The sequence below is a fragment of the Leopardus geoffroyi genome, chromosome C2, assembly GCF_018350155.1.
Source record: "Leopardus geoffroyi isolate Oge1 chromosome C2, O.geoffroyi_Oge1_pat1.0, whole genome shotgun sequence".
Taxonomy (NCBI): domain Eukaryota; kingdom Metazoa; phylum Chordata; class Mammalia; order Carnivora; family Felidae; genus Leopardus; species Leopardus geoffroyi.
In genome coordinates this window covers 55589614-55608824 of record NC_059333.1, presented here as the reverse complement: position 1 = coordinate 55608824, position 19211 = coordinate 55589614, and the positions used below count along the sequence as shown (strand labels likewise).

At 36.0% G+C, this 19211-nt stretch overlaps 1 protein-coding gene across 3 annotated transcripts in view; it reads left to right on the top strand.

The window, feature by feature from the left end:
* The window catches only part of CIP2A (cellular inhibitor of PP2A), a 36672-nt gene that overhangs the window by 1363 nt on the left and 16098 nt on the right, over positions 1-19211 (top strand). For 2 of the 3 annotated variants that reach the window (XM_045501935.1, XM_045501934.1), the window contains exons 2-12: positions 2973-3120; positions 5311-5423; positions 6279-6373; positions 6873-6969; positions 7846-7968; positions 8115-8260; positions 12001-12076; positions 13925-14143; positions 15644-15803; positions 17303-17444; positions 18548-18647. In XM_045501935.1, coding sequence (XP_045357891.1) covers positions 2973-3120; positions 5311-5423; positions 6279-6373; positions 6873-6969; positions 7846-7968; positions 8115-8260; positions 12001-12076; positions 13925-14143; positions 15644-15803; positions 17303-17444; positions 18548-18647 — 1419 coding nt within the window. Of the gene's footprint in view, positions 1-2972; positions 3121-5310; positions 5424-6278; positions 6374-6872; positions 6970-7845; positions 7969-8114; positions 8261-12000; positions 12077-13924; positions 14144-15643; positions 15804-17302; positions 17445-18547; positions 18648-19211 lie in introns of those variants that run through there. The other variant, XM_045501936.1, reaches the window with a different exon arrangement.

Sequence of the window (19211 nt, the reverse complement as noted above, 5' to 3'; positions counted from 1 at the left end):
AACAAATCTCTGCAAAACGAATAAAGTGTTAGCTGTTAAATGCTAAAGCTTTGCTTCTCAATTAGAATATAAAAATGTGATAGTGGGCTCCAGAAGCCACAGAGTAAGCAGTTTTATTTAAGAAGTAGGAGTACATCATTTTAAATACTAATCAGAAACATGCCTTGAATCTGAGAGCCATGTTGCAGTGAATTGAAGGAGACTCAAAGAAATTTGAGGCTTAGAAACTGCTTGATATTGCATTCCGGAACTTTTAAGGGGTTTACTGAAAACTCTTTTGCCATTTAGAGAGATAACATACATACAGCACATAATGTGCACTGATCTTAAGTGAAGAGCTTGAGTTTTTATCATACGTATATAGTCAAGTAGGTACCACTTGTTCCATGACACAGAACATTTCCAGTCCCCTGGAAAGGTTTCTTCAGTGGTCCCGTTTCATAAGGTTCAGATAAGTGGACTCCTATAATATGTACTTTTGTGTCTGCCTTCTACTCTACAACTCTGTAAAATCTATTCATGTTGCACATGTGCCAGTACTTTCATTCTTTTTTATTGCTATGTAGGAATTCCACTGTATAAATGGGCAAGAGCTTACTTACATTCTGATGATGGGCAGTTGGGTTGTTTCCAGTTCTGGGTAGGATTCAGAGCAAATATGTTATAAACGTTTTTATATTTTTTTGAGATATATGCACTCATTTAGATACCTAGGAGTGGAATTGTTAGGTCTTTTGGTGGATCTTTGTTCATTTTTTGTTGAAACTGCCAAGCAGTTTTCCACCGGTTGCACCATTTTTACCCTCCTACCAGCAATATGTGAAATTTGCTGTCACTCATCCACACAGATCCTTAGTGTTTTCAGATTTCTAAATTTTAACCATTTTGATGGGTGATACTAATGGTGAATATCTTTGTGCATACTTCATGAGAGCAACATCTGAGGATACAAAGAAGTGGCTATCATGTGAAAGGAGATGATTGATTCTGCTATTTTGCACTTCTATATTTTTTCTTTGTAGCCCCATGCAGGACCTGAGCTTTGAATTTTTTTATGATTGGCAGAGCTGGGCTGGTCTCACTTTTGGTGATTTTTTATAGTGCTAATGTTACATAATGGTTATGAGCATGGATTCAGGAACAATGAATTTCAGTTATGCTGCGTCTTGGTGTATGCCTCAGTTTACTCATCTGCAAAACAGCACCTAACAGAGTTCTTATGAAGATGAAAAGAATTAACATATGTACATAGAACAATGCTTAGGCCAAAGTAAGTGCTAAAATTAGTTACTACTAAGATCTGTTTGCATGAAAACATCCAAGTAAAGAAAATTTGTAAAGTGGTTTTTACGTTTTACTTTGTAATAAATATTACATGTTGGAGTACTTATGTTGTTGAAATACAGGTCTTGTCCTGAGACAAATAGTTTTTAAAGCAGAAAATGTCTTTATCTTCTAAAGGGCTAGCTTTATATAAGTAGGCAAAAGGGCAATAAGAAGATTCCTTACCCCCAAATATCTACCAAATTTTTTTGTCTTTTTAGATTTACTTTAATGTTTTGTGTTTTTTTGTTTTTTACTTTAATGTTAAAACTCTTCAGGGGCATCTGGGTGGCTTAGTCAGTTAAGCAACCAACTTCATCTCAGATCACGATCTCATGGGTTCGTGGGTCTGAGCCCTGCATTGGGCTCTGCACTGACAGTGGGCATCCTGCTTGGGATTCTCTCTCCTTCTCTCTGTCTCTCTCCTACTTGTGCGCTCTCTCTCCCTCAAATAAATACATAAACAACAACAAAAATATTCCTTAGGAATAAATATCCTGAAGCTTTCTTATCAGCAAAGCTTTAGAAGAAAAACTGACATCTGGGTGAGGAAATAAAAGAGAGATACAGAAAGGAATTCCTGCTTAGACCTTTTAAAAAACAGATTTTATCTAATTCTAAAATAACTTTTTCCATCTTTATAGAAAAGATACTTATTTTTACAATAGGCTTTTAATAATATTGAAAAAGCATTTTGAAAATACATGGCTGACAACTGTTTTTGGCCTTCAATCTCAGCTTTACCTTTTCAGGGGGAAAAGGAGAGGGTGGTTTATAGAGTTTTAAGAGGGGAGTAAAAAAGTTGAATAACCAAAAATAAAATTTGTGCCTGACCTGACTACTTGAAATAATTTTCTAAATTTTTTTTAAATTTATTTTTGAGAGTGAGAGCATGCTCGCAAGTGGGGAGGGTCAGAGAGAGAGGGAGACACAGAATCCCAAGCAGGCTCCAGGGTCTGAGCTGTTAGCAAAGAGCCCCACGTGGGGCTCAAATTCATGAACTGTGAGATCATGACCTGAGCCGAAGTCAGACGCTTAACCAACTGAGCCACCCAGGTGCCCCTAAAATAATTTTTTTTAACTTCCTTTTTTGTCATCTCTAACTTCTGGGCTCAGCAACTGTCTTTGGAGGGAACAAAAGGAGTGATCACATAGTTAATCCCATAGGTAAGCCTTTGGATTTAGCTGGTTTTCACTTTGCATTGTCTGCCTTAAAAATAGGTGGAGTGCATATACTGGAACTTACTGACTCAATAAATATGTTGGTAGTAGAGTGTTGATTTAAACCCTATGACTTAATAGAGTGTTCTGTGTAGTAAGGATAAGTACTGCTGGGTTGTCAAAGTTTGCCAGCTTGTGAAATAAAAGTATAAAAGACAATAGGATAGTGTAATAGGCAAACCTAACCTAGTTGGTGGAAGAGGGTTAGCTTCAGGCAGAAACGGATTAAAACTCAGATCTGAATGATTATATTAGCCAGTGAGAGAAGAGATGGGTAATTTTCCAGGCAGAGGGAACAGCATTTATGACTTTTCTAAATTGGGAAAAAGCAAGGCAGTGGTACTTTGGAAGAACTGAGTTCTTGTTTGAAGTGGAGAAGAGATGCAAATTGCCAAATCTTAACTAACACATTTTAATGACTTTTGTAGGTAATTTCTGGGCAGAAGCTCACACGATTGTTTACACCAAATCAGATACTACCAAGTGAATGCTTGAGCTGCCTTGTGGAGCTACTTGAAGACCCAAGCATAAGTGCACCACTGGTCTTAAGTATCATCAGCTTGCTGTCTCAACTAGGTAATGTATTTAGTTTCTCTTTTCCAGTTTTTAGAAGATGTTGAATTTAATATTTTAAAAGGTGGATTTAGTTATAGTATTTTTTGGAGAATGATTCGCATTCAAAAGATTTCTTCCTTGTGGGACCTTTCAAAACTATTTTGCATTATGGATCCCTTGTAAAGAGAATATTGTATGCATCTATTCTTAAAATTATTGGGGCAAAGAATCTGAAGCATATCAAAGGTTCAGTGGTCTACAGAAAAGAATACCTTGAGACATGCTGGCCTACTTTTGAATTAAAAAAATAAAATACATGCACATATTACCTTGGCTAACTACATCACTCAGAAAAGTCATAGCTAGCGATGAAAAAAATCACTCTTTTTCGATAGGCTACACTGAACTCAGAGCTAAGGGTAAAAATGCAGGTGTTGCTTTTTCTACTTCTATCTTTAGTTTTTAAATTTTCATTTAATGGGTACTTTTTTTTTTAAATGTGTGCTTGCGAGTGGAGGGGAGATAATTCTGAGTGTGATTATAAAATTAATACATGCTTATTATGAAAAAAAATCTCAGTGATCCAAAAATATTAACATAGACCAATATGCCCAGTAGGACTTTCTGTGATGATAGAAATATTCTATATGTATATTGTTTGTTATAGTAGCCATTAGCCACATTAAGGCTATTGAGCGTTTGTAGTGTGAGTAGTACACTGAAGAACTAAATCTTTAATTTCAATTAATCTAAATTTAAATAGCCACTGTGGCCCAGTATCTCTCAACTTAGTACAGATACAGAGTAAAATAGAATGAGTCTTTATTCATCACCACCTCCTCATCATTTCTACGTTGGTGGATAACATTCTTAAGAGTTTGACAGGTGTCTTTCTAGATATTTTCTTTTTTTTTTTTTTTAATTTTTTTTTTTTTAACGTGTATTTATTTTTGAGAGAGAGAGGGACAAAGTGTGAGCCGAGAAGGGGCAGAGAGAGAAAGGGAGACACAGAATCCGAAGCAGGCTCCAGGCTCTGAGCTGTTAGCACAGAGCCAGACACGGGGCTCGAACTCACAAACCATGAGATCATGACCTGAGGCGAAGTCCGGCACTAACCAATTGAGCCAGGTGTCCCTTTCTAGATCTTTTCTATTCTATAACAGATAATTTTGGTTATTTTTTTAAAAATGGTGTTGTAGAGCATCAGATTTTTCTTTTTTTTTTCACTTATCTTAGCTATCTTTCCATGTTGTTATCTAATAGCTGCCTTGTACCACACTGTGGAGTACTATAATTTATTCAGCTATGCTCCTAATGGTGGGAACTCATGTATGCTCTTTTTCAAGTTTTTTTTGCTATCAGAATCAATAGTGCAATGAACATTTTATGGATTTTTTGGTCAAATATTAGTATATTTCTGTTGAGTTAATTCTCAGAATTTTCAGGTCATTTTTCAATTTGTTGATCGTTACTAAATTACTTTCCAAAAAAGCTATGCTAATTCTAATATCCACCAACCTTTTGTGTGAGAATGGCAGTCATTTTCAACATTTAAATATATTAGAAATTTTTAAAGTTACAGTCTTTTTATTTTTTAAGTTTTACTTTTTAGTTAATAGACTTTTATTCCTTAGAGCAGCTTTAAGTTACAGAAAAATTGAGATGATAATCTTTTAACTGCAAAATTTCTGCAAGTATGTAAAGCAAGTTTTTCCCTTAAATTAGTCTACATAGAAAAATCATTTGTTTATTGACAGAAAAGGAAAAGCTTATACTCCCTTCCCTTTTACAGCTCATACTATTTCTTTGATTAAACTTTTGAAATGGAAAGTAATTATAAGTAAAATAGCCATATCATACTTGATAAGTAACTTTAATACAAAATAAACTTAAAGATTATTTCTCTTTTATTCATGAAAACCATGAATAAAAACATTTGGTGCCATTTTGGGGCACCTGGGTGGCTCAGTTGGTTAAGCGTCTGACTTTGGTTCAGGTCATGATCTCATGGTTTGTGAGTTTGAGCCCCGCATCAGGTTCTGTGCTGACAGCTAGCTCAGAGCCTGGAGTCTGCTTCAGATTCTGTGTCTCCCTCTTGAGAGAGGGAGCCCCTCCCCTGCTCGCTCGCTCGCTCTCTCTCAAAAAAAAAATTAAAAAACATAAAAAAAAATTTTTTTTAAATATTTGGTGCCATTTTATCTTAACTTACAGCTGTAGACAATGAAACCAGAGACTGTCTTCAGAACACATACAACCTGAATAGCGTGCTGGCAGGAATGGTTTGTCGGGGCAGCACTTGCCATGGTGATTCAGTGTTTTTGCAGGTACATACACCCACACAGTACTTTTCACTTATTACTTCTTTTTCCTTCCTTATTTGCAGATCAAAATTCACAGTATCTATTGTAAATTGCTAGCTTATAGCATATGTGCTGGCATAATACTGCATGAATAGGCCCAGTTCTCCCCATTAATAAATTTAAGAGCTGGTTGATTACACATGTACTACTAATTTAAAAGTTTCTAGAGGAGGGAAGCTTATCCACATCCAGCATTATTTTGAAGAGAAACAAATCTACATTATAACTGCTTTGACAGACTTATAAACACAGATGTCAGCATTTTGAGATGTAAGCTATTCGTATTAAAATTGCAAAATGAGTTGGCATCTAGTCTCAGTCTGTTGAGGAAACATTCTACAAAAAAATTGAAGCTATAGATTTAGTTTTATTTAGCATAGACTCGAAGTTCTCATACAGATAATATTTTATTGAACCTAAAGTGCCATCAGTTGCAAGAAAGGAAAACATTACCAATTACACTGACATGCAGTTTTAAAAGTGGCAAAAATATGAAAAAATATATCTTAGAATTGATGGAATATATATGTTTCAGCTTGCATATTTGTTTAAGATGGTTAAGTGAACCAGGTTGATGACAAGATGCTCTGTTTAAAATAGATTGTGTGGAAATGTGTGGAATCAGGAAATGAACCCTAAAATTCTTAGTAGTCTCACTACTTTATGTTTAAAAATAAAAATGAACCATTTAAGAAATCGAAAAGTTCTTGCTCTAAACTCTGCTTCCTAAAATGGTGACACACTCAGAATATGATTAGGAGTCCATATGAAATGTTTTTATGTTTGTATTTATTACTATTTTTTTTTTTTTATTCTCAGTGCATTCAACTTCTACAAAGATTAACATATAACATCAAAATTCTCCATTCTGGTGCCAATATAGATGAGTTAATTACATTCCTGATAGATCATATGTGAGTATGCAACCAAACATGTAACCAAATAATTTGTTGATTTATTTTCAAACTAAAACTGTGGAATAGTTCAGTTTTTCTTAGATAATTTTTTCCAGCTTTTTAAATTGAGTGAGACTCTGATTCTTGTTTACTCCTTTTAGATAGTTTCAAGGATCAAGTGCATAAAGCAGCTTTAGTCTTCATAACAGAAATTTATAAAATGAATTGATTTGGACAGAAAACTATCAACCCTGAAAATTGTATGTTTATATTTAATCTTGATAGGAGAATATACTGATGAGATAGCACATGGTCATTCTGTTATTTCCATATTTCTGTGCTACAATTGAATAAGATCATTTAGTTTCAAAACATGAAATAAATGGTCCAAATACTACTCAAAGCTTGACTGTGTTCACGTTGTTTTTGCATATAAAAAGAAGTTTAAATGTGAATTACTATAAAAGAGTACTTTAAAATGAACTTAATGCTTTTATTATTTTCCTTAAAACAACAGTCAGTCTCCTGAAGATGAGTTAACAATGCCTTGTCTAGGATTATTGGCAAATCTTTGTCGACACAATCTTTCTGTTCAAACATACATAAAGACTTTGGTAAGAAGTTTTGCATAAAATCTTTCTTATTTGTGGTGGGTTCTAAACTTAAAATTGTATCCATCTTTTTCATTAAAAATAGATTAACAAGAATTCTCATGTCTCATCCAGCTGACTCATCAGAATTAAGGAACAATCACATTGACACATAATTAACTTGAAGTATTCCACCCTTTGCACATGTTGTATTTAAGATGATAAGTATTAATAAACAAGTACTAAAAGTTTTCCTTCTCTATAGCATCCCACTATTTCTTGTATTAAGTAATAAGAGAAGTTCTAAATTATTTTGTGCTAATAGGAAGGATGCACATCACTGGCAATTCCGTTTACCTCAGTCTTCTATTTCCACAAAATTAGTGGCAACTCCGCTAGAAAGATCCATGAATAAATGACTAGCAGTAATCACCAGCCCTTGTGATCACTGAAGGTGAACAAATGAGGTTAACTGAACCACTGTTAGAAATATGTTAAATCAAGAAAGTTCTTTGATTCTTAGTTTGTGAACAGTTTCCCTGCTGTGCAGTACTCAGTATCACCTATTTCCTGTTGTTAAATTAAACAGTATCTCATTTGTTCATGTACTGGAGGTGCTTTGGAGACAGAGGTTATCTTGAGCCATGGAAGTGTTTGGGAAAGATAAACATTTCTTCATAGTTCCATATCTTAACATGGGACTCAACTTTCCACTGAGATTGTACCTGTTTTTATTACTATAAGCAATATGGAAAATGTGCCATCTCACTTTTTGAATGATCTATCAAGTTTGATAATGTTTAATAAAAGATTACCTACTTTGTTCAAGATAGACATCCTAAACCAAAATATAATACTAATTTTTGTTTTAATATCTTTTTGAACTTTTTTCTTTCTCAGAATAATGTGAAATCTTTTTATCGAACTCTTATAAGCTTCCTGGCCCATAGTAGTTTAACTGTGGTTGTGTTTGCACTTTCAATATTGTCCAGTTTGACATTAAATGAAGAGGTTGGGGAAAAGGTAAATATGATTTTTTTATTATTTGTGAAATAGTTCTGGAATTTGTATTCTCTGATATTTTAAGTCATTGAGACTCTTTGTTAAACTTTAGAATGGTGTCGACCTAAATTTTTTGTATAATGTAGTTTTCCTGATTTGTTTTTAAGCTGTTCCATGCTCGAAACATTCATCAGACTTTTCAGCTAATATTTAATATTCTCATAAACGGTGATGGCACACTTACTAGGAAATATTCAGTTGATCTATTGATGGATCTCCTTAAGAATCCCAAAATTGCTGATTATCTCACCAGGTATGGCTCTCTGACAAATTTTAAGACTTATTGGTATTTCTTTTTTTTCTTTTCAACCAACATATGTTTGTTATTAATAAAACTGCCTTTTCAGATTTAGTGAACTTGGATTCTACTGATGAACAAGGAATAAAATTGAAATATTTTGATGTGCTTTATTCCCAGTCATTTTGCTTTTCGGGCCTGAAATGTAAAAGTGTAAGAACAGGGCAGGTGTGTGTGTTTTTTAGATGAATAAAGTTGTCTCATTCTCTTAAATGTACACATCTTGATTAATCTTTTCCAACACCAGTTTTAAATCTTGACATTAGAATTCTTTGAAAGAATACTGTTACCATAAGAACATTCATGTCAGTGTGTTTGTCCTTTTTTTCTTTTCTGCATAAAAATGGATAACATTATTGTTTGCCTCTGTTGTGTCTTAAGGTAAAATGAGAACACATTTTTTATGCCCATTCTATCTCAGTGACATTTCATGTAATCATTTATCTTTTGAGATCAGTTAGCAACTGTTTTCCAAAGAGCTCATGGCCTTTTTATATCTTTTTTCTTAAATAAACATCTCAAATAACTGCTAATCAGACCCATCTTTTTGTTACATGTTGATTCTGTCATTAATATTTTTTAAATATTTATTTCTTTATTTTTGAGAGAGGGAGAGAGAGAGTGAGAGCACTTGCATGTACACAGCTGGGTAGGGCCAGAGAGAGAGAGAGAGAGAGAGGAGAGAGGGAGAGAGAGAATCCCAGGCCAGCTCCACACTGTCAGCACAGAGCCCAAAGCAGGGCTGGATCACACAACTGTGAGATCCTAACCTGAGCCAAATCCAGAGTCCATTGCTTAACCAACTGAGCCACCCAGGCACACTGGCCTTTTAATTTCTGAAGTTAAATTTTCCCAATGCCTTAGCTACTTTGTAATCATGAATTAGGAAGTTGTAGGGATTGCTTCAGGTTCATTTAGTCGTTCACAAATGAGAAAACAATTATTGAGCCCCTCCTGTGGTTAAGTATTGGGGGAGGAGGGATTATTAGCAGAGGCAGGGATTTGAAGACCTAGTCTCTAATCTTTCAGGAATGTAGAATCCAAAAGTTGTATAAAGACATAGTCCCTAATTTTAAGGAACATAGAATCTAGAAGTTGAAAAAACAAAAGCTGGATCGCCTGGGTGGCTCAGTCAGTTATGCATCTGACTTCAGCTCAGGTCATGATCTCATGGTTCTTGAGTTCAAGCCCCGCATCTGGCTCTGTACTGACAGCTCAGAGCCTGGAGCCTACTTAGGCTTCTGTGTCTCCCTCTCTCTCTGCCTCTCTGTTCTCACTCTCTTTCTCTCTCAAAAATAAATAAAAACATTTAAATTAAAAAAAATTTAAAAAGCTAACCACTAGGGCAAGGTTGATTACTATCCACGTGGTTAACTGATGTTTTTCAGAACCAAGAAGCATTCATGTTAGCATTTCATTTTTTTTTTCTTAAGCATAGGTGGGTAAGAAAACCTTCCAGAGTGCCCTTCCTTTACCTTTACCTGTTCTCTCTTTATCTGTTCTAAGAGTCCTCCCAGTATACCCATTCTGGCCATCAAATAGTGCTTATTTAACAACTTCTAAGTAAACAGGATATACCTCTGCAGGAGGACCAAAAGATAATCTGATTTAGCATTAGTAAGTGGTTGCTTAATCTCTTCTTCCATAAATCTCTCAGTTTCACTATCTATTTTCTGTCTAGCCTAGAACTCCAGAATCACCTCTGGAAAGGAACTTGTATTTAATTGTGTTGTCCTGTTCATTTGCTGTACCATTTAGCAAACTATTCCTGAATCTGTCCCAAAGTCTAATGGCCGGGTTCCCAATCAAAACGTGGGAAAATCACACTTTATGAGTTTGTATCCCATATACTCACTGTCTCTATCTGGACAGCACCTCTCATATCTATTCCCAGCTTTGTTTTACATTTCCTACAGTGGACCTTTCTTTCTTTCTTTCTTTCTTTCTTTCTTTCTTTCTTTCTTTCTTTCTTTCTTAATGTTTATTTTTGAGAGAGAGAGACAGACAGACAGAATATGAGCAGGGGAGGCGCCGAGAGAGAGGGAGACACAGAATCTGGAGCAGGCTCCAGGCTCTGAGCTGTGAGCACAGAGCCTGACATGGGACTTGAACCCACAAACTGCAAGATCAAGACCTGAGCAGAAGTCAGATGTGTAACCACCTGAGCCACCCAAGCACCCCATCTACAGTGGTCTTTCAAATATTTACTACTTTCCTCTTGACACTTTTCACTCAGAAGATGACCTTATCTTTGTTTCACAGAACAACAGCAACAACAATCTGAATCCTACCTGATTGGAATTGTTTCGAATTTTTGCTCCTGAACCAATTTACTTGTGTTTATACCAATTCTTATTTGGTGTCATTCTGTTTCGCTCATAAACACACATCTTGTTATTCTGTGCATTAACTCTCATTCTGTCCTCTTCAAGTGTCTTGTCTCTTCAGTGTGTCCCATTCTATTGCCTCCCTTTACTTATATTCAGCTTTCCTTCAACCGTATGTCCCCTTAAAAGTGTGTGTTCTTGGGGCGCCTGGGTGGCTTGGTCGGTTGGGCGTCTGACTTCGGCTCAGGTCATGATCTCGCGGTCCGTGAGTTCGAGTCCCGCGTCGGGCTCTGTGCTGACAGCTCAGAGCCTGGAGCCTGTTTCGGATTCTGTGTCTCCCTCTCTCTCTGCTCCTCCCCTGTTCATGCTCTGTCTCTCTCTGTCTCAAAAATAAATAACGTTAAAAAAAAAAAAAATTTTAAAAAGTGTGTGTTCTTGGGGCGCCTGGGTGGCTCAGTTGGTTAAGCATCTGACTTTGGCTCAGGTCATGATCTCACGGTTCGTGAGTTTGAGCCCCGCGTCGAGCCTGCTTCAGATTCTGTGTCTCCCTTTCTCTCTGCCCGTCCCCTACGCTCGCTCACTCGCTCTCTCAAAAATGAATAAACATTAAAAAAAATAAAATGCTAAAGTGTATGATCTCCCATTGCATTCAAGGTAAATATCCAGGTTCCCAGCATAGCCATCAAAAATCTGGTCTCTGGTAACCTCTTATCCCTGTGTCTTTACATTTTTGTAGGTACTTTTGTCTAAGCATTTCAGACGATAAATAGAATCTCCAACTTGCTAGAAATGCCTTTTGTGTAACCATGTGCTATTCCCTCTGAAGTACTTCTGCTGGAGGGTTGGAATACTTTCCCCTTCTGATGTCTAATTCTTGTTTGTTTTTTGAGACTCAAGTCTGGGAAACCTCAGCTGATCTGGCCTACCACAGCAAGTATGGGTTTGATACTCATCCTCCCAGCATCCTATACATTTCTCCATTATAATGTTGCATTTTACATTACATAATATGTTCTGTCTGCCTTTATTCTTTTGAATATTTAAACTTTTGAAAACTGTAACGTGCAGAAAAATCTTAACTGCACAGCTCTGAAGTTTTACAAAGTGAACACAGTCATATAACCATTGTGAAGGACTAATTGAACTCTTTGCAGCAGTCATATAACCATTGCTCTCAAACAGAGTCATTCTCCCAAATACAGGATGTATCATTCAAGTATAAATTTTGCAAAGATTGTTCTATATTAGAAGCTCAAAATAAATAGATGAAAGAAATCACTTAAATTTTATATTTGTCTTGTATATAAATCCTTTTTGATGTATGAATTTCATATTTATCATTTGATGTATATTTTTATTTTAAACTAGGTATGAGCACTTTTCTTCATGTCTCAATCAAGTATTAGGTCTTCTTAATGGAAAGGATCCTGATTCTTCTTCAAAGGTGTGTAAAAACATAACTTTTTTGTTTTAAATTTTTGAAAACTGTAATGTGCAGAAAAATCTTAAACGTGCAGCTCTGAAGTTTTACAAACTGAACACAGTCATGTAACTATTACCTAGATCAGAAAATAGAGCATTACCAATACCCTAGAACCCTCAAATCTTCATTCACTGGTACATTCCCCTTGGAAAATTGTTTCACGGTGCCTAGTGAATATGCATACACCCTGTGACACCACGTTTCCACTCCTAAGCTACATAGCTAAGAGAGACATATCCATAAGCTCATCAAAAGACATGTACAAAACATTACATAGAAAATGCAGCTTTAAAAATGACACGTTTCCTGGGTTTTTTTTTTTTTAATGTTTATTTGTTTATTTTGGGAGAAAGAGCGCACACACCTGTGTGTGAGCCGGGGGGGGGGGGCAGAGAAGGAGAGTGGAAGAATCCCAAGCAGGCTCCATGCTATCAGCACAGATCCTGACATGGGGCTCAATCTCACAAACAGATCATCACCTGAGCTGAAATCAGGAGTGGAACACTTAACTGAGCCACCCATGCACTCCTATTTTCTGATTTTTTAAAACATCAGATGCTTAGGGGATAAATTCAACACAACGCACACAAGGTCTCTACTCTGAAATTATAAAACATTGAGAGATAGGGGCGCGTGGGTGGCTTACTAGGTTAAGCGTCTGACTTCGACTCAGGTCATGAACTCATGGTTTGTGAGTTCAAGCCCTGTGTTGGGCTCTGTGCTGGCAGCTCAGAGCCTGGAGCCTGCTTCAGATTCTGTCTCCCTCTCTCTCTGCCCCTCCCCCACTTGTGCTCTGTCTGTCTCTCTCAAAAATAAATAAATATTTTTAAAAAATTCAAAACATTGAGAGCTATAAAAGACCTAAATAATACAGATATACTAAGTTCATAGATTAGAACACTTGCAAAATCATAGCAGGCTTTAGTGGGTTTTTTTGTTTTTATATTTCTTTTGTCTTTGGTGTATATGGAAATTGGGAAGCTAATTGTAAAATTCACATGGATATACAAAAGTCCAAAAATAACCAGGGCCATCCTGGAAAAAGTGAACACAGTTGGAGGATTTCTAACACTACCAGATATTAAGACTTAACTTAAAGCTGTAATAGTTAAAACAGTGCAATACTGTCGTAAGGATGGACTGGAACACAGTACAGTGTCAAACCAAACCATAGCATATGGTCTCCTGATTAATACAGTGCTGTCTTAAAAGTATGGTCATTTCAGGGAGCTTGGGTGGCTCAGTCAATTAAGTGTCTGGCTCTAGATTTCGGTTCAGGTAATGATCTCACTCCCAGTATGGAGCCTGCTTAGGATTCTTTCTCTCCCCTCTCCCTCTGTCCCTCCCCTGCTTACAAACATGTCCCCCTGCTTTAATAAAATCACCTTTTTGCACCAAAGAATAAAAAAGAAAGAAAAAGAATAGTAAAAAAAATTGGAAGCTGTTTTTAATTTTTGTTTTAGAATATTTTCTTTAAAAATATGTCATTTTCGGGCGCCTGGGTGGCGCAGTCGGTTAAGCGTCCGACTTCAGCCAGGTCACGATCTCACGGTCCGGGAGTTCGAGCCCCGCGTCAGGCTCTGGGCTGATGGCTCAGAGCCTGGAGCCTGTTTCCGATTCTGTGTCTCCCTCTCTCTCTGCCCCTCCCCCGTTCATGCTCTGTCTCTCTCTGTCCCAAAAATAAATAAACGTTGAAAAAAAAAAAAATTAAAAAAAAAAAAATATGTCATTTTCAGCTTCATCATTTGGTTGCTTTGTGCATTACAGGCCAATGAAATTGACATTTAACGAAGACTTTATATTGCACAGGTTTTAGAATTACTTCTTGCCTTCTGTTCAGTGACTCAGCTGCGCCATGTGCTCACTCAGATGATATTTGAGCAGTCTCCATCTGGCAACACCATTCTGGGAAGCCGTTCTAAATGTTTAGAACCTACTGTGGCTCTACTTCGTTGGTCAAGCCAACCTCTGGACGGATCAGAAAACTGTTCTATTTTAGCTTTGGAGTTGTTCAAGGAAATATTTGAGGTAATATAATGATAACCAAAATGCCTCTTCATTTTTATGATTCTCAGTGAACAGTTTACTTTCGAAAATATTCACAGTAAATTTCAAAGTGTTTATATACTTTATGAAAACTTTTCAAGTAACAAGCTCCCTACCATTGACCTACTAAATTTCCTTTTTTTGGGCAAAGTCAGGGACATTACTGTTTTCTTTTCTCACACTGAATAACTTATATGTATTCCTTTCAGTGTAATAAGTAAAGGTATTAGCTGAGATTTGTATGGTTTATTGTTGTATGACTATGTTTTTTGCAGTAGTAACATTCAGCTTCTCCGTCTCAGTGGATACTGTTGACCATCTTTATTATCCTTTGAGTGGATTAATATAAGAACATTGGATTCAGTCACTCAGATGGAGTGGAACATGCCAGACAATGCGAGGCACTTAGGATACAGACAAAAATTCTTTCTGTAGAGGCTATTACATTCTGGTAGTTTCTACTATCTAGGTCATTTAGCATTCTCTACTGTTTTCCCTGTTTTTATACCATTCTGCCTAACACAGTATCTTCCTGGAGTGTTTCCCTTCATGACTGGATCCTAGGCACAAACAAAAATGTATATGAGTGATTAAATATATTTGTCAAAGATTATGCACAAATTATTCTTTCTGTTTTATGTTGGTCTTGACCGTTAATCAGTTTTAGCGTTTTAAAAAGCCTTTCAGGATCCTTGATGGGAATTATTTATGGTTGTAAAGTATTAAGACCAGTGATTGTTATTTAATTATGTAATTTCACTTGGCAAATTCAGGATTCTAGTTAAAAGTCTTCTTTGCAGTTGAAGGGCACCTGGGTGGCTCAGTTGGTTAAGCATCCGACTTTAGCTCAGGTCATGATCTTGTGGTTCATGAGTTCAAGCCCCTCATCAGGCTGTATGCTGACAGCTCAAAGCCTGGAGCCTGCTTGGGATTCTCTCTCTCCCAGTCCCTCCCCCACTCATTCTTTCTCTCAAGAATAAACATTTATTTTTTTTTTTTTTTAATTTTTTTTTTCAACGTTTTTATTTATTTTTGGGACAGAGAGAGACAGAGCATGAACGGGGGAGGGGCAGAGAGAGAGGGAGACACAGAATCGGAAACAGGCTCCAGGCTCTGAGCCATCAGCCCAGAGCCCGACGCGGGGCTCGAACTCACGGACCGCGAGATCGTGACCTGGCTGAAGTCGGACGCTTAACCGACTGCGCCACCCAGGCGCCCCAAGAATAAACATTTAAAAAAAAAATTTTTTTTTAAGTCTTGTTTACAGTTGAATAACCCCAAACCTTACTGTTCCATTTAAGAAGAAAGTCATCATAGCCATCAAAACTGGGTAGATTTTAAATAGGAGACACAGGTCAATCAACTATTGAAGTAATTATAAGAAATGTGATGAGAGTGTTGCAGCTCAGTGATGACTAGCTCTGTGTTCTTTATTCCATCTTTATTTTGATTTTTAATCATTGGTGGTGGTTAATTCTCCAGGATGTTGTAGATACTGCTAACTGCTCCTCAGCTGACCGATTTGTGACCCTTCTACTGCCTACAATCCTTGATCAACTTCAATTCACAGAACAAAATCTAAATGAAGCTTTACTAAGAAAAAAATGTGAAAGGATGGTCAAGGCCACTGAAGTTTTGTTAAATATCCTTTGCCGTTAAAACATGGAAACTAACCGCTCATTTTTTTCTAGCATCACATTTACTGCATTTTTGTCTTTATTTGTAATTTTGTCACTTCTCACGCTTACATCTATTCAGAATTACTGAAGTTTAAACTATAGAACTAATCCTCAATAAGGAGTGTGAAAAAAGTTATCCAGACTTTATTTTTTCCTTATTTTTCTTTGTAAAACTTTTGAACTAAATAATATTTTTAGAATACTTTTTAAACTTAATTTGGACATTTTTATCATAATTTGAGATTAGGAGATATATTCTAAAGTAACAGAACCGCTCTGTTACTCTAGTGCTAATTGCTGTCCCTGGGCGATTTGTGGTGCCACCGTTGGTAGCAGCAAATCAGAGAATAAACAAACATCAGTAGAGTCATTATAGTTTAGTTTATATTATAATTTTTACTGAAAATTAAAGTCTCTAGGAATGTTTTAATAAAGATGACATCACACTTGGTTATAAAAAAGACAAATGTCAAGACAAATTCATTTATTTCTAAAAAAGAAAAGCTTGAGTTCAGTTAATGTCACTGCCTAACTTCCATATTGCATGCATTTTTCTTAGGTCTTTCCTTGTGCTAGCTGTTTTCTTTTAGATCAGCTGATTCTACGTCCATATGAAGCCCAAGTTCCATTTTTAAAATATTTCATTAATGCTTTCTATTATCAATAAGGAGCCATTATATCTAAATCATATCTCTTATATTATACCTGGTCAGGTTTTCTTTTTTATATCTCAGAGCAACAAGAATTTGCTCAACTTTGTCCTGCCCTAGAGCAAATTCCATATCTGTTTACTCTCTTCTCTGAGCTGCTGCTTCTTAATTTTTCTTTACCGCAGTAATTCCCAGCCCTGGCTATGTGTTAGAATTACCTGGAGAATGTTTTAAAAATACACCTGAACCTTACTTCCTTCCAGCAATTCTAATTTAATTGGAGTAATGTGAAACCCTGGGGAGTGGGGGGGAGGGGGAGGTGTTGTGATTGATTGTTCAAACTGCCCAGGTGATTCTAACATGCAGCCAAAGTTGAAAACCACTGCTGTAGAGACACATGATTATGTTGCTTGATCCTAGAGATAGCTGTTATATGCAAACCTCAAAACTGGTACTATTCTGAGCCAAAGCTGCCCCTTTTTAATATAGATATTCAAATTAACTTGTAGTATACAAAATAGGAAAAAATAACTTCCCTTAGTTCAGCAAATATTGAACCATTGTGATAACCTGCTAATACTAACATCTGGCAGAGTAACAGACTTTTGGTCTCAGTCCCATCTCTTGCCACTTACCAGTCACTTAAATTCTCTGAGGTCTAGTTTCCTAATCTGCCATTGAGCTAATAATAATTGTATGGAAGTGGAGTGACAAGATACTTTGTATGAAATCACTCTAAATACTATAAAGTGCTATACAAATATAAGCGGTTTTTTGAAAATTTTTTGTTTGTATTCCTTAACAAAACTTACCTCTGTGTGGAGATGATACTCTAAAAATGCATGTTGCAAAAATTCTGACTACTGTCAAATGTACCACTCTGATAGAACAACAATTTACATATGGCAAGATTGATCTGGGGTTTGGAACAAAGGTAGCAGATTCTGATTTGTGGTGCGTATATGAAATCCAAATGGCACAGAATTAACAAAAGTTTTTTCATAATTTTAAAAACATTCAATTCATAGTTTATATGCTTCTAAAGAAAGGATAATCTTAACATGTGATTTGTTTTCCATTGTTCATTTTGTGTTGTTTTAATTTGTTATTATCTAAGGGTCTTTTATACTCCTTTTTAGGAGGTTTTTTTGACATTGCCTCAGGAATTATTTTTATGTTCATTTTAACCAAAAAGCATGGAAAAAGAGTCATTTTTTTATTATGAGGAAATTAGTAGTTTTTGTACTAACAAAGGTTGTTCTTTTCACTGGCATGTCAGGACTTTCATTTAAAGGTGGATTTTCTCTGATAGTGATGAGATTATTTTATCCCCCTCCTCCGTCATGAATTAAGTCCATTAACAAGTCTTTAGTGAGGACCTGCTAAATGCTACATACTGATTTGTTCTGATTTCCATAAATGTCGCAATTGTCAATAATTTGTGATCCTCAAGAACAAGGATTACCTTTTTTTACTTTTTTATACTGCCTTGTGGTACAAAGCTGAAAACATGGTTTAGTGTATTGGTAAATATTAGGTATTCTACACCACTTAAGGTTGCCCTTTATTGTTGATATTCCAATGACAGAGCTAAGAATTAAATAGGTCATGTTGTCAATGCTGCTAGTAATTTGGAGCAGAAAATTGAAGCATGCTGGTATTTGAGTTTAGAAAAACAAACACTGTCTAAACTTAGACTATTAATGCCAATTTGTTTTTTTGGACTTGGGTTATAAGGATGCTGGTCTCTATTGTATTTTTACTTCCCAAAAGAAACAATACTTTGGTACGCCTAGGTGGCTCAGTTGGTTAAGCATCCAACTCTTGATTTCAGCTCAAGTTATGATCTCACAGTTCATGAGATCAAGCCTATGTCGGACTCAGCGTGCAGAGCCTCCTTGGGTTCTCTCTCTCTCAAAATAAATAAATAAAATATTCATCTTCCTGAGGTTTAGAAACAAAAGTGTTGGTTTTTCAGAATTTCTTAGAATTGTGACAGAAATAAATCTCTAAGCAGTTTTTTAGTTATCTAATTGAAATATGACTTATTTTTAAAGCAAACTTGCTGCTGATGTAGTTTTGAAAACTCTTGATTTGATGAACAAGCTTAAACCATTGGTTCCTGGCATGGAAGTAAGCTTCTACAAAATCCTGCAGGTGAGTTTAAACTCTTCAAATACTGAAGTTTATTCATACATAAATGCTTCCTAATGTGTGATTTTCTGTTTTAATATTCTTAATCTTTAGAAAATGTTTCTCTTAGAATTGGCCATCAGAAGACAATTGTTAGTTGTCTTAAGTAGCTGTAATGTTCCCAGTATATGGTGATTTTACATAGTTTTGCAGGAATTGAACATAAATGCTTCTGATTCTAATGTATGGGCTGTTTATGATAGTAGTGCTTCCTCAGCCTTTTTCCTTTCTTGTGTCCTACTTCAGGTTTGTTTATTTCTACTAGTATTGCAGTGAAGAGGGGGTGGTATTTGTTTTGGAGTTTTTGGTTTTGGTTGGGGTTGATGAGGTAGGATATTAAGAGGATAAAGGACACATCTGAAAGAAAAGGACTTGATTGTGAATGATAACAGGACGAGAGAGGGTGTGCAGAAAATAGCTAACTCACAAATTTTGATGATAGTAGTAGCTGAATAAGAGCTCTAAATGTTTACCTTGATAGCCACAAAACCTGACTTACATGTGTGAGTTAAGTTACTATAATGATTT